Source organism: Protopterus annectens, chromosome 3.part0 (assembly GCF_019279795.1).
Source record: "Protopterus annectens isolate FY-2018-M chromosome 3.part0, PAN1.0, whole genome shotgun sequence".
Lineage (NCBI taxonomy): Eukaryota > Metazoa > Chordata > Ceratodontiformes > Protopteridae > Protopterus > Protopterus annectens.
Window position 1 is genome coordinate 852645744 of NC_056731.1, and position 15323 is coordinate 852661066.

Sequence of the window (15323 nt, forward strand, 5' to 3'; positions counted from 1 at the left end):
TAGTCCCTTCTTTGCATAAGGTGGTTAGGCCTTCTACTTCTGTCTCTAAAGTACCTTCCAAGGTCAGGCCTGGTTTGTCTTCCTCTGGCGTCAGCCCTAGTTCTGCAGGTTCTGTACCTAAAAAACATATGCTGAAAATGGCAGAGGATTTGATTACCTTAATCAGGGGTTCTTTGCCCCCTCCAGATAAGAGGCCTAGGGTGGAGCCAGAGGTGGAAGGATTGGAGCATTCTTCAGATTAGTCAGAGTCTTCGGCTGAAGACATTCAGGATTTTCCTCCCTATTCTGATTCTGATGCAGAGGATTCTACTCCTTCTGCTTCCCCTCCAGAGGATTTTTCTTTTTCTGAAACCCTGCATTCCATGAGGGAGCATTTTAAGTGGGAAGGTCAGGATTTCTCAGATTCTCGAAAGAGACTTAGGGAATTTTTGTTTTTACCACAGCATAGGCCCTTGGCTATACCCCCTGTTTTGGATGTTGTTCAGGATGTTTTCTCTGAAGCTTCCCTTAATCCTGATTCTTTGCCTCCTGCCCCGGTCAAGCCAGACAGGTATTAGAGTGCCAGAGGCTCATAAATATTTGTATAAGAGCCCAAGAGCTGACCCAGAAACTATTAGCCAGGGACCCAAGGGTGTCAGGGCTTCTGTTGTAAAGAATCCCGTTCCTATGGATAAAGATTCTAGAGCTTTGGATAGGTGGGGCAAAAAAGTGTATACCTCTTCCACTCTAGCAATGAGGGCTTTGAATTGCCAGTTTCATATGCTGAAGTACCAGAATTTTCTCCTAAGTCAGTTAAAATCTAAGGTAGATGCTTTGGCAGAGGGCATAGAGTGTAAGGAATTGCAGGATTTAGTTCATGCCTCTGATCAGGTGGGTAAGCATTCTTTACAGTGTGGTTTTGATGCCCTTCAGGCTTCTTCCAGGGTGGCTGCCACTGGATCAGTTATTCGTAGGCATGTCTGGCTTAAGGATCAGAACTTGTCAGAGCATGTTAAAGCTCGAATTTTGGATGCTCCCCTTCAATCTGAAGTTCTGTTTGGTTCTCCTGTGGAGTCAGTTTTGAAGAAAATGGAAGACAAAGCTAAGTCTATGCAGACAGTTAAGGATTTTTTACAGGTGCAGGCCCCCTAAGTTAAGCAGAAATTGGCCTACTAAGGGATGGGCTTATCCTTCTTCTGATTTACAGTCTAGGGGCAGATCTAGACGTGGTAGGGGCAGAGCTCATGCTCAGGGTTCTTTCAGGCCTAGGACGTGGAGTTCCCCTGCACAATCTTCAGGTGAGGGCAGGGGTCAGCCTTTTCGTAAACAGACCCAATGACCTGTATCTCCAGCTGCCAGACCCCTCCTGTCTGGCAGCTCCTCTGGGAGGAAAGTTGGCACTTTTCAGGCAAAATTGGCTTTTAGTCACCCAGGACAAATGGGTGTTGGATACTATAGGCCGAGGCTACAAGTTTTATTTTCACACCTTGCCTCCTTTCAAAGGCATGCCAGATGTTCCTCCTCAGCAAAAGTTGGATGCTCACAAACAGATTTCTTTACTTTTAAAAATGGGGGCTATCCAGGGGGTTCCTCCGTCAGAAGTGGGCCTAGGATTTTATTCTCGCCTGTTTTTGGTACCAAAGAAAGGAAACACTTGGAGGCCAATTCTGGACTTGTCTATTCTCAACACATACCTGGACATTCCCAAATTCAAGATGTTAACTTTGCAACAGCTTCTGCCTCTGCTAGGCAAAGATCACTGGATGGTAACTCTGGATCTCAAAGAGGCTTATCTTCACATTCCTATCAGGCCCAGCTGCAGGAGGTTCCTGCGTTTTCAGGCTGGCACTTTTCATTATCAGTTCTCTGCATTACCCTTTGGCTTATCTACTGCGCCCAGTGTGTTCACAAAAGTCCTGGCTCCGGTGATAGCCTTCTTAAGACTAAGGGGAATACAAATTTATCCTTATTTGGACGATTGCCTGATTCTTGCTCAAGACAAAGTCAAGTTACTTCACCATCTTCAGTATGTTATGACAGTGTTAAGGTGCCTAGGGTATTCTGTGAACGAAACAAAGTCCAGTCTAGTACCCTCTCAGGACATGTGCTTTCTGGGTGTGAGACTGAACACAGCCTCTCAGATGGCGTTTTTGACCCCGGACAAACAAAGAAATCTTGCCCTTTACTTCCAGCAATTATCTCTACGGTCCAGGCTGACTGCAAGGACAGTCCTTCAGGCCTTGAGGTTCATGGCATCTTGTATTCTGGTGCTTCCCAATGCCAAACTGCATATGAGGAAGCTACAATGGTATCTCAAAAGTGTATGGACTCAACACTGCCACGATTTGGACACTGTCATTCAGACAATACCTTGCATCCAAAGGGAATTCTTGTGGTGGGCTCAGGAATGTCACCTAAACAAGGGACTCTCTGTGACCGGACCAGAGGCGAGTCAGATCTTAACGACAGATGCCTCAGACATGGCTTGGGGAGCACACTTCAATGGGAAATGGGTTCAAGACACGTGGCCTCCCAGACTACAGCATTTGCATATCAACATGAAGGAGATGTTAGCAGTCCAATTTGCCCTGATGGCCTTCAAGGATCTACTTCAACCAGGACAGGTGTTGATTCAAACAGACAACACAACAGTCGTGGTACATCAACAAGCAAGGGGAAACCCATTCGTACCCTCTTTGCAGACAAGCTATGAATTTGTGGGAGACTGCTCTCAGTTTGCACCTCACTCTTCAGGCAAGGTTTCTGCCGGGAGCACAGAACTCCTTAGCAGATGTTTTGAGCAGACAGATGGTGGATCCCCACGAATGGAAATTGGATCCTCATGTATTTCAACAGTTGACGGTGGCTTGGGGAACTCCAGACATAGATCTGTTCGCTTCTCCACTAAATTTCCAACTGCCAAAGTTTTGCACAAAGCTGTTTCACCCAAAAGCTTGGAAAATGGATGCTCTATCATTCAGTTGGAACAACCTTCACGTCTATGCCTTTCCTCCTCTGCCTCTTCTTCCCAAGGTGCTCTTGAAGGTCAGACAGGACAAGCCTTGCATGATTCTAATAGCTCCAGATTGGCCACATCAGCACTGGTACCCTCTGCTGAGGAGTTTAGTACGGGAGCCTCCTTGGCCTTTGCCATCAGTTCCACACCTTTTGTCCCAGGCAAGCAATCATTTCCGCAAAGTCAGGATACAGTCCCTGCATCTGACAGCTTGGCACATTCTGTTTTAGACCCTGGGGGGGTCGCAGCTTCCTCAACAAGTTTTGAATGTCATTTTGGAGGCCAGACGGCCTAGTACCAGGAAAGTTTATGCTGATAAATGGAGGAGATTTTTTCTTTGGAGCAAAACAAAGAGCTTTGATGTCTCTGTGCCTAATTTGAGTGTTTCACTTCAGTATCTTACAGAATTATTAGACAAGGGTTTGTCTTTCTCCTCTGTAAAAGTTCATGCTGCAGCCATTTCTGCTCACTATGACTGTGACCCTCCTTTATTCTCTCATCCTTTGTTTAAGCAATTTCTTAGAGGGCAAAAACATAAGACCCCCGTAGAGCTCCTACTCCTTCCTGGGATCTCAATTTTGTGTTGGAAAAGCTCACTTTACCTCCTTTTGAACCTGCAGCTACTACGGAGTTGAAGTTTTTGTCTTGGAAGACTGCTTTTTTGTTGGCCATTACGTCTGCTAGAAGGGTATCTGAATTACAGGCTCTAATGGCAGTTGAACCCTTCTTGATATTTCATAAGGATAGGGTCTCCCTGCGTACTAACCCTACTTTTATGCCTAAGGTTGTTTCTAATGTGGCATTAAACCAATCTATTCATTTGCCTACATTTTATGCTGATCCCCAAAATAAGGGGGAAAAAATTTTACACTCTTTGGATATTCACAGGCAGTTGCGTTATTATTTGAGCAGAACCAAAGGGTTCAGGCAGTCTCAACAGTTATTTATTTCTTTTGCTTTGGGTTCTCAGGGGAAACCGGTTTCAAAACAAACTATTTCTAAGTGGATTGGCCATTGTATTGCTTTTTGTTATTCTCATCATGGTAAGGAGGTTCCGGCTGGAATCAGACCTCATTCCACTAGGGCGACTGCCACTTCTACTGCTTTTTTAAGGGGAGTAGCTACTAAAGATATTTTGGAGGCAGCTACTTGGAGTTCAGTGCACACTTTTTCTAAACATTACCATCTCCCTCTTTATTCCAAATCTAGGGCTGGTTTTGCCACTGCAGTTTTACAGGGCATGTTAGCAGCTCCCAATGCTTTATGATTTTGCCAACCTCCCTTTACCTTTGCTTTGGGATTCTACCCACAGGTTATGACTGCAGCAATGTGAGATGAAGAACATAGTACAGTTTTGTACCTACCATAAATGTAGATGTTCGAAGATCCACATTGCTGCAGTCCAATTTACCCTCCCTCCTTCCCCTCTGTAGTTTGGGGTGGTTGTGTGGTTTGTGTTGTAAATATTGTTTTTCCATTTTTGGCTATGGCTTTTCTTTTTAAGGCCTTCTGACATCTGGGGCAAGAAAGACTGAGGATATGGCGTCAGTCATGCGCTTTAGTACCACGGCGTACTGACGTCAGATCTGAGCGACCATGACCGACGCCAGCCTAACACTTTGGTATTCGGGCCGACCAAGGACAGCGGACTACCCACAGGTTATGACTGCAGCAATGTGGATCTTCGAACATCTACATTTATGGTAGGTACAAAACTGTACTTTTTTTATATGAGCTACTGTTTTGCATTGACTAAAGCTATTCAGAGTATAACTAGAGTTGTTCGAAGTATCTCAGTGTGTGCAAAGTGCTTACAGTGTGTGCTTTATTACAGTACAATTATTTCGAAGAGTTTACTCTGTGCGGTAGTCAGTCTGTTTATAAATTTAAGTTAAGTTTAAGTTACTAAGCCTCGATCCTGATGCGTTTGTATATAACAAAGTTGCTTGAACCAAACCCAGAACTGTTCATCTGTTTTATCCTGACTGGACGAGTGACAGCATAGTTAGGGATGTGTTGCTATGGACCTGATTATGTAGCAAGATATGCAGATTAACATACAGACTTTATGCAAAAACTGTACATGTACAGTTTACCTGAAATAGGTGAAAGCATACATTAGTACAGTTAATGCTAGGCTTTCCATCTGACTGTATATGGGGACACATCCACACTGCACTTTGACTCTTTGCATATATTATATGTTCATCATATTGATAACTGCTGCAGTAGCCTTAGCATAGAAGTTGTATTCTGCCAAGGATATAATGGCCGGCCAGCTTCCAAAGTTTCAGGGCACTTTTCACATTCCCAAACTGTCAAGCAACTCAAGATGAGCCGACTAAAAGATAAGTTTGGGCACAAAGCCTTTCACAGCATTAATGCCACTGAAGATTATGCCCCTCTGAGGCTTTTGAGGATCGACTTGGCTTGTGCTTTCCTTTGCTAGACAGATAAGTTTCCTTTGGTGAAAAACCTTCAATTTTCTTAAATTTATAGATGTTTTATTACTTTCCTGTTATTTTTTAGTGTTGTTTTAACCGACTGTCTTGATACTTGATATACTGTAATGTTCTTTTAAATAGAGCACTTAATTTTTTTTATCAGTTTAAAGATAATGTTAACCAACCGAAAACATATTTTCTTAGAGAAAATTATTTATTTTTCTTGGTGGAGCTGGCATAGCATGTAAAAGTGCTTTTTACTGTTTTTTTCTGTAACAAAAAATTGTGACTGGTAGTTTTACGGCAGTTGCTACCTGTTTTTCCCCGGGAAAGAAGTACCATTTTTGGCTTGACCATTTTCTATTTGTGGCTTGACCATGGAACATACTTCCAGTCCTACGGATGGTCTTTCTTCTAGCCACAAAAAGAAAGTTAAACATCACAGTCTAGCAGTTTGCCTCAGTCACTGGTTGGTGACTCTGCTGTGGCCATTTCTTGTTCCCCAGACCACTCATCTTTAACCCCAGATCTCTGTGATATAGCACCTACAGCCACTATGGACCAGGGTTTGCCACATATTCTGAAGTTGTTGGAGCCCCTTCAGTGGCAAGGGAGAGCCACTGTTGTCAGGCTTGAGATAGGGAATGGGGAAGGTTTCCTTATTGTGCCAGAATGCTGTGCCCATCCCTAGGGAAGCAGATGTTGCCATTGGGAACACAGTTGACCCCATTTTTCCCTGTCAAAAAGGAACAGAAAACCAAGCATGTATCTGCTTCTCCTTAAATGTCTTTTGACAGGAGTAGTTTGCTGTGTCTGGCGCCGAGTATAATTCAGGCTATTGATCCTTGTTAGTAATTTCTGGTAAATGAAAGAGGCATGCCTCTTTTTTTGAAGAAATTGAAGATTCAGAATCTGTACAGGAAGATACAGGAACAGATTCCTTTTTCTTTTCCCTAAGGATGTCTGATTAGTTTGATTCTCCCTATGATGGGGTTGTCTTTCTCTGAGACTATTGCTAGAATGTGCCAGTGTTTTTAGTGGGAGAACACTGAGGTTTCCCAGTCCCTTTGAAAACTATGATTTGTTTCGGAAGGATTTTCCAGAACCTACACACATTCCTCCTTTTCTGTCAACTTTAGTGTGTGTGTGTGTGTGTGTGTGTGTGTGTGTGTGTGTGTGTGTGTGTGTGTGTGTGTGTGCACGCGCATGTTTTACTGCCTGCAGTTTTCTTATTGTCAGTCAGCTGTCCCTAAAAAGGCAGATAAGGATGTATCAAGAGACCTTGTGACCCACTCTCACCCTGGCCCCCTTTTTCTTCTGGAAAGACTTGGTCTCCATTTTTCTCTTTGGCAACAGATTGCTTCAGAAAAATGTGTTCGGAATATCATTCATCGAGGTTACAAATGGCAGTGGGAGGAATTCCTCCTCTCCGGGGGGGGGGGGGGAGGAGGAGGAGGTTGGACGGTCATTCTTAATCCTTCAGATCAGACTGCCTTGTTTCTGCCTGTTCTTCAGTACATGCTTTCCCAAGGATGTTCCTGGTGCCATGGAAAAAATGGATGGAGACCCATTCTGGATCTTTTTTCCCCTAAATGTGTGCGTGTGTGATAGTGCCCTAATTCAAAATGATGTCACTTCATAACCTGTTTTCCTCTTTCAAGTTTCCTGATAACACTAGACTTTATAAGGTGCTTATCCAGACTTCAGACATTTCATAAGGTTTTGTATGTCTGGATCACATTATCAGTTCACTACCTTAACCTTTGGTCTATCCACTGCACCAATTGTGTCTAATTATAGCCTGTAGTGAGCTATAATTCCATCCCCAGCGCCCATTATTGTAATTTATTCCTTGGATCTACAAGCCTCTCCCTGAAACACTCTTTTCAGATATTAAGGATTTCTTTTCTGGGTGGACCCCATCACATCTCCCTGATATGTCTGTGTGCAACTGTGACATGTTCTCCCTGTGTCTTCTGATCTGGAGAGAGGAGACTTCTGGCTTCTGTATTATGTGGTTATGCATCTTCTTCCCATTTCAGGAATCTTCCTAATGACTTTTCTGTAGATTGCTTCTAGAGTATATGGAGAGCACAGTATTATGTCTGTTAAGTGGTAACAACTAACAGTGTCCATTTGTGTACATGTGTATAGAGGCAGCATTTTGAGAGATAAGTACATTTTTAAATTTTAGAAGACAGCATGAGGTCCGAGTGCAAAATATACATTTCTGTCTTCATCCCTGGTTTAACTGACAGCTACTTTTGGATATATGAGCCCTATGTCAGTTGCTTTTTCATCATGTAGATTGTTCTGTAGGAATGCTAGCAGGCCTTCACTTATGGTTCTCTCCAAGTATTTCCTTACTACTGCTTTTAAGCTTAGAAGCCTTCTGTTTAGATTTTTCTTGCTTCTACTTTGTACAGGGAAACCACAGTTGGGGTCTGTCAGCTCTCAAGCACATCTGCATTGGTTAGTGTTATGTTTTAGACCTATGTCAGGGTGTCTGCCAACACACTGGCCAGATTTCTGAAAACTACTAGGTAACCTGCCTAGTTCTTGTGCTTTAGCCTTCGTAAGGACAGCAACTTGAAAGACAGCCTCTTTCCTGTCTTCTGGGGTCTTTCCACTGTCCCCACCCATCCTAGCATGGCACTCTTACTTTCTTTTGCCAAGACAGAAGCAAAGCTTTCATTTCCCTGTCATCTTTGTTTGTCCTGCCCAAAATTGCCCCCCCTTCTCATCCTTTCTTTTTTGTACTTGGAGCTCATGTTTCCCTTCTTAGTCCCTTTTGCCATCTCCCTTTCAATTTCCAGCATTTCATATCTTCTAATAGCCTGCCTATAACTTTTCTTTCATTTCCCCATCACCCTGCTCTCCACATTTTGCAAACCTTAACTTTTGCCCTAATTGCTGACATTACTCCAGTGCAAGGGCATTGGCCTTCTGCTTTAGCCTCTTCGTTACACTCTTGTCCACTGACCTGTTCCCACACTTTCACTCACTCACTTTGCATACAGTCTCATAAATCATTGATCATCTCCTCAGCATGGTACAGTCCACTCTTCCAAAATCCCTCAGCAAGGTCTTTGTGTTCTTACCCTTTCCTTTTTCTCTGGTCCATGCAGTGACATAATCTCTGTTTGCTAGTGGTACTTCAACTTACACATCTATGACCTGTTTTGCACGGGTTAGAGCCACATGCGAACAGTACTCTCTCTGGTACAGTATTGAGCTAGATTGCTGAATCCTTCCTGATCTGGAATTGCAGTCAACTCCTAATCCCTCTTCACCCTAGAGCATCTCCCAGTGTGCTTCTGGCAGAATCAGATCCATCATGAGTATTACCGTCATTCTCCAACCCAAGTTATTTTCTCATTCTCATCCCTTATATCTGGGAGATATGACGCATCAGTGACAGCCCCCCCCCCCCCCCCATACACACACACACCTCACGTGTCAGGTTTTCCATCATTCCGTCTTGCAAATTAGTATGTGTATTTCTTTTCAATGTCTACCCTACAAGTCTGTCTTTCCAAAAATGAGTTACTGTTAAGACCTAAAGGAAGTATAGCTAGTTTGACTCGACAGCAAAGGCCTTGCATCTACCTCCAGTTTTAGATCGAGCAGGCAGTACCACTGAAATATGCGGTATCTTGTGGCTGTGGACATATTTCCGTCAGCTAATCCATCCTTAAAATATGTAAATGTTGTGATTTACATCTTCTAAGCCATTTCATTGTTTCAGCAGGTTCCCAGAGGAAGTGAACATAAGTAGGGTAAGAGTGGAAGTTAGGCACAGTGTTCAGTCCAGTAATTCAGGAGTGGGGTTAAAGTGGTGATCTTCATATGGATCACTGCTGCAGTAGCCTTAGCTGTATGGGTTATATCCTACATAGGATCTAACAACCAGACAACTTCCAAAGCTTCATGGAACCTTCCACGCACCTAAACCATTAGTCTGCTTGAGCTGAGTTGACTAAAACGTCAAGCTTGGGCACCATCTCCATCAGAACATTCATGCCAGCCAAGAGGACATTGCTAGGAAAATAAAGAAATACATGCCCACACCCTGGCATAAAAACAAACACAGTGGGAAACTGGAGTGAGGAAGTATCTGCTGCAGCAGTGGTCATTCAGAGATCTACTATATTGGTAAGGTTACTTACACAACTGTTACTATGTCCTTCATATGGATCCCCACAACAGCAGCCTTAACTATATGAGTAAATTATCATAGCTTAAAATATCTGGGTAGTGGAAGGAGAAGTGTCCAGGAGCACCTGGAGAATAGTTCTGGCAGTGCCTGTCCTAGACCTGGAGAAGGATTCTAGTTTGTAGTGCTTTGTAAAAGTATGCACATAGGATCAAGTTGCTGCTTCTAGAATACTTCATCTAACCCTTCCCAAAAAGCCATAGATGAAGCCAAGGCCCTGGTAGAGTGAGCCATGACCTTACCTGGAATAGTTTAATTGTGATGGAATAACAAAAGTTAATAGCCAGAGAGAATTATTTGGAGGTAGTCTGATTTGACACACATGTCCCTTCTTACCTTCATAAAAAATGAACAGATGATCAGAAGTTCTGAAAGATTTTGTTCTGTCAAAATAGTACCCGAGTGGCCATCCAAGGTATAAAGCATCCTTTTCCCCCTCATTTTTAGGTTCTGCAAAGAAAACAGGGAGATGGATAGATTGGATTAAGGTAAACTCTGATACAATTTTAAGTATAAAGGAAACATTAGCTTTCAAAGAAACCCTATCACTGTGAAGATTAGATCAAGTTGACCTAAGTTAAACGAATTATGATTGTGTGAAAGCTGTTAACAATCAGGGCTGGCCTTAGGTAAACTGGTGGTCTAGGCAAAAAGGCTCCATGGCGTCCCGCTACCACCCCACCCCAGCCGCCCAACACAACTTGGACTACTCACAATATGCAGGTTACTCTTTTCTTCCTTTTTCTCAGTTTCTCTTACTGTTCTTTTTTTTCTGCAGTTATTAATTAATTCAACATCTAAGCAGCTCTGTACTCTGACAACTGTGAAGGAAACATCTGCATCAAGCTGGGGGTCTGTGGGCTGGTAGGCCTCCAAAAGCCATGGGGTTTCTTGATGCTCTGAGGTATCAAAGGTAGAATTTGGTCATACTTTTCAACTTTGTATTTTCTTGCATTGTATCCGTGCACCCTAACTGACCGAGCCTACGGGGTAATAATGGAAACAGATTAAGCTGGGGTATATAGTGGCTGCTAGGCTCCCAGAAGCCATTAGATTTCAAGATGATCTGAGATACATTTTTAGAGATTTTTATACAGTGTTTTCATCCAGCAATGGCCTTAAAAATGTTAAGGAAAGAAATTGTCTTATTCTTCAACTTTGCTTTTTCCTGCATCCTTTCAACATATCATTCCTGACCCAAGACTATAGTGTAATAACTAAATTAAGCTGAAAGTCTGCTAGGCACACACAAGCCATGGGATTATAAATGCTCAAGGTGCTCTTTAGAGATTTTTTCCAACCTTTTGATCCAGTGGTGGCCTAAACAAAAATCATGCATGGGAAAAAAGAAATTCAGTCTTACTTGTTTATTTCAAGATGAAATTAGCTATGTCCAAGTTTTAATGCTCAGAGTTGATGTTTAAACACCACTTCACAATAAATTGAGAAGACAGATGCTTGTAAGAATACATGTGTCATATTTGGGAATAAGTAGTCACTTTCTGTTTATCACCCTCTGGTGTTAAAAATTGGGATTAAAATTAAGACATAAATGCCCACAGTCATGTATTTCAAAATGATGCTGTCATATTTATACACAGCATACCTTCTCATCCCTACCACCAAAAGACAGTTGCGTGTACCCTTCTGATGTCAGACTGGGACAAAACTGAAACACGCACATAGAAGTTAACATATTTGCCATCAGACATATATAAATAGCATGCTTATTTACTCTCCCCCAAAAGGTAGCCATCTGCATATGTTGCAGATGGTTGATTGTGAAGACAATGGAAAAAAATGACAATGTTTCTAGCTTGGTACTTCTAGACAGTACAAAGCAACTGTATATGCAACGGTGACCATCTGATGTTTGTGGTGAAAGTTAAAGAAATAATGACCGCGTTGTCCCCAACCCAACACAAGATATAAGTCACCTATGAGGTTTGGTATCATCCCCATCCCCCACACAAAAGTACAATGTACACCTGTGAGTAGGGCTGGTTTCAGATGAGGCTGGATTCAGGGCAGATGCATTTACTTAAGCTTATGTCAAAATGTATTTATGCAGCCTTGGTATGTGGGGGCCTCCAGAAGTTTTGGTTTGGGTATTCTGCGATGCATTTCTCTGTCAAAAAAAAAAAAAAGATGACTGTTAAACTGAGCAAGTGGCAACAGAGTCAGTAACTTTCAGCCAGACATCCCCCCACTAAGCAGTAGCCAGTTTTATGTACATTTCAGATGTCTGATTGTAATAAAAGGGGAAGACCATGTAATGAATTTCACCTTTGTTCCAAGCAAATAGTTGCCACAAATTAAAATATTACACATTGCTTCATATAATCACAAGTCCTACAAAACCAAAGTAATAAGCTAACAGCAGTAAGTAGCTTGTCCTTTTCCTCCACAGGAGACAACCACAGCAATTATACCTACTCTGTCTGTTCATATCCATTAAGTAGTCCATCTTTCTTCTCACAAATGCGCACTAGTTCTTCAAAGCTAGATAGTGACTTTTTAAATTGCGCGACCGACAACAAGGTCATTTACATTCATTCAGCCAATCCCAACCCTAACTGAGCAGTTATAGCCACAACCAGTGAAGTTTTTAGAATATTTCACCTCCACAATCCACACAAACAAGTTGCATTACATTAAAGTATTCAAAAAGTCAGAGAAGTATTGCCAATGCCAAAATATCTCGATCACTGCCAGCATCATTGTAAAAATAATGGTAGCAGTTCTCACCATGACATTCCTGTCACCTCAACTTTCTATGCCAAAAATGCTTACATACAAGACTATCTGGTTAATCACTGCCAGCATAAAAAATAGTAATAACACTTCACTTACTGCACATTCTAATTTCCTACCTTGTCTGAGCCCTGAAATTTACTGTTTTTCTGTAAATAAAAAAAAAAAATGAACAATCTTCTTCACGCAGCTTCACACCTTAAATTCAAACATTGTGAGGTCTCTACTGCTGTGACCTTGCAAAATATAGGGTTAATTTTATGTAAACTGGCTAGAAGGTTTTCAGGTCATTTGGAGCACCTCACCCCTGGAGTGCATTTTCATTTGGCTGGGGCCCTTTATTTTTTGGGGCAAAGAAACATTGCTGTAAAAAAACTAAATGGAGAAAAAGCAGCATTAATAGTAGTGCAAGTAAGGTGCCCCAGGCAGTTGCCTAGTTCACTTCTGTGTAGGGCCCAACTTGCTAATTTCTGTAGTTTGTTTTGGAAGGCAGGTATATTCTTTGTGGTCTTGAAATGGATATAGAAGGATGTACATTACTGTAAAGGCCACAAGCATGCTGGGTGATGGTTGCGGGGGGGGGGGGGGTCAGCAGCCAATGCCAGCAGCTCTTCATCAGGGGACTGAGTGTTTTTCACTGCTGAGGCACCTGCAGTGAAATATTTAGCAGAAGATGATTCTACAGACATGCAATTTAAAGCAGTTATTGGAGGGACAAGCAAATGCTTAGTGGTCAATGCATGTGATACTCACTACTTTGAGAGTGAAGGTCATTTCCCCTGCCCATATTCCCCGTGCATTAAATAAAATCATCCTCCTCCCCAGTTTTTGACTCCTATAAAGGAATGAATGGTGTGTTTGGGGAGGATTAGCTAGATAATTTCATTAGTGAGCGGCAAGGACCTGTCACAATTTATAGGAATGTTTTTTTTTTTTAATTGCTCTTAGGAAAGAACTCATTCTTTCACTTTGTATGCATCCACACTTTTTATTTCATGGCTATGTACAACTTGTATGGTGTCCTGTTTTTGCCTTGTGAAAGAATACATTTTGGTGGAGAGGAGAAGGTAATAGAATGGGAAGAGGTCAGGAAGACATTTGGAAAGCAGGCTAGAGAGACTGCCTTCTATATCTGGGAATGATACCAGAGTGTAGGCAAAGTAGAGGGATAAGGGGGAATCCTATGTGAATGACCTGTTGTGGTCAAGTTTCTATTCCAGCCTAAACTGGAACAGAAGTTACTGCCTAAAATGGGTTAATTAGTAGAGCATATAAAGTATTGCACAGTAACTGTAGAGATCAATCAGAGGAGGTTAGAAAAGATTAGGAAGAAAGATTGGATATTCATAAAGAAACAATGGGAGAATTATATGTATGGCTACCAAGTAAAGCCTTGCTGAGTTTAATTCTGGTGGTTGCAAAAAAAAAATTACTAGAAAATGGAAATCAATGCCTAACCTAACTTTATTTGAAGTACTGAATATTGTGTAGTAGAGAGAAAAGAACTGGGAGTGGGATGTTTAGAAAATGTAGGTACAAATTACACAGAAAAAAAATAAAATTGTGGCAACAATACATGCAGAATGTTTTGGAGGAGTGAGATTTAAGGGAGGGCAGAAATTGAGAAATTTATGTAATGTTGGAATGATAGTTATACAGAAAAAACGTGAAGTATAATATTTGTAACTAAGAATATGATAATATGGTTTGTTTTATTTTATATAAATGTTTGCCTGTGAGTTAAGTGATAATTCAATAAAGGTGTTAAAAAAATACCCTTTATTGCGAGGGCTGCTTTTGCTGCTTAAGTAGACCAGAGTAACAGAAGCCAACATTTACTTTTCTGCTGCATATATGGCTAACATGCTATGAAGATCTGAGGGCCATAACATTTCATGTGAGTTTTTTTTTCTAATGCAGACTTTGTGTAGCTGCTTTGTCAGCCAATAACTTTTGTGATAACCGTGAGGCTTTGTATGGAGTGTTTGATGGTGACGGAAATGTAGATGTGCCCTACCTCCTTCAGTGCACCATGAGTGATGTGTTGGCAGAGGAATTGCAGAAATCTAAGAATGAAGAGGATTACATGACGCACACATTCCTGGTTATGCAAAGGTGGGTTTTTAATGGCATTATTCTTGAAGTATGTTATGTATAGTGAATAGATTTATCTTTCAATAACAGTTTAATTTTTTTCACTCCACAATTTCTAAACTTGTGTATTGGACATTCTGGATCCTTTCTTTCCATTTATAATTGGTTCATAATGATTCTTTTCTGTTGTACCTCTTTATTTTGTACATTGTACTGCCTGTGGCCTGGTCATTGCTGACAATGTTCAGTGACCAAGCCCATTTACCCAGTTAAGTGAAGTATAAAAATAAAATGTATTAGTTTGGAAACGGGAGCAAATACAGATGCTGTCAGTTTCAGTTTGTCAGTTAGTGGATAATAACAGACATCCCTTCTGTTTTTTTCTGGCACAGGAGTGGCTTATGGAGACTCAGTAGTAGTATGGTATCCTATTGTCTGAGTCCATTGGTTGGGTCTAGATTTTTCTTCAAAGTTGCACACATGCAATTTCATTGCTGTCCATCAGACTTTGAGATGCACCCAGTCCTGGACATGGCAAAGTCTTATACTTGCATGTCATTGGGTCTTTCTTTGATAAAGTGGATGTGGCAAGCAGTTGACTGACAGCAGGTTTATGCAGTCCTAGATGTGCTTAGTTCAGAATAATTATTTTCTGTGAAGAACCTAGTAGTGAAAATTGTGGCTGCATTTTTCATGGACCCTACTTTTTTGATGCTTCTGTTCACATGTGCTATCATTTAACTGCAGTAGAGCAGCCAGTTACTCTTTAAAATGCCTAACAGTTTCATTAGCTCACCAAAAAGGTGTACATGCAGTCTGT

At 41.6% G+C, this 15323-nt stretch overlaps 1 protein-coding gene across 1 annotated transcript in view; it reads left to right on the forward strand.

The window, feature by feature from the left end:
- Positions 1-15323, forward strand: part of PHLPP1 (PH domain and leucine rich repeat protein phosphatase 1) — a 1852281-nt gene that overhangs the window by 1772221 nt on the left and 64737 nt on the right. Inside the window, 1 exon segment of the mRNA XM_044065187.1 lies at positions 14330-14524. Coding sequence (XP_043921122.1) covers positions 14330-14524 — 195 coding nt within the window.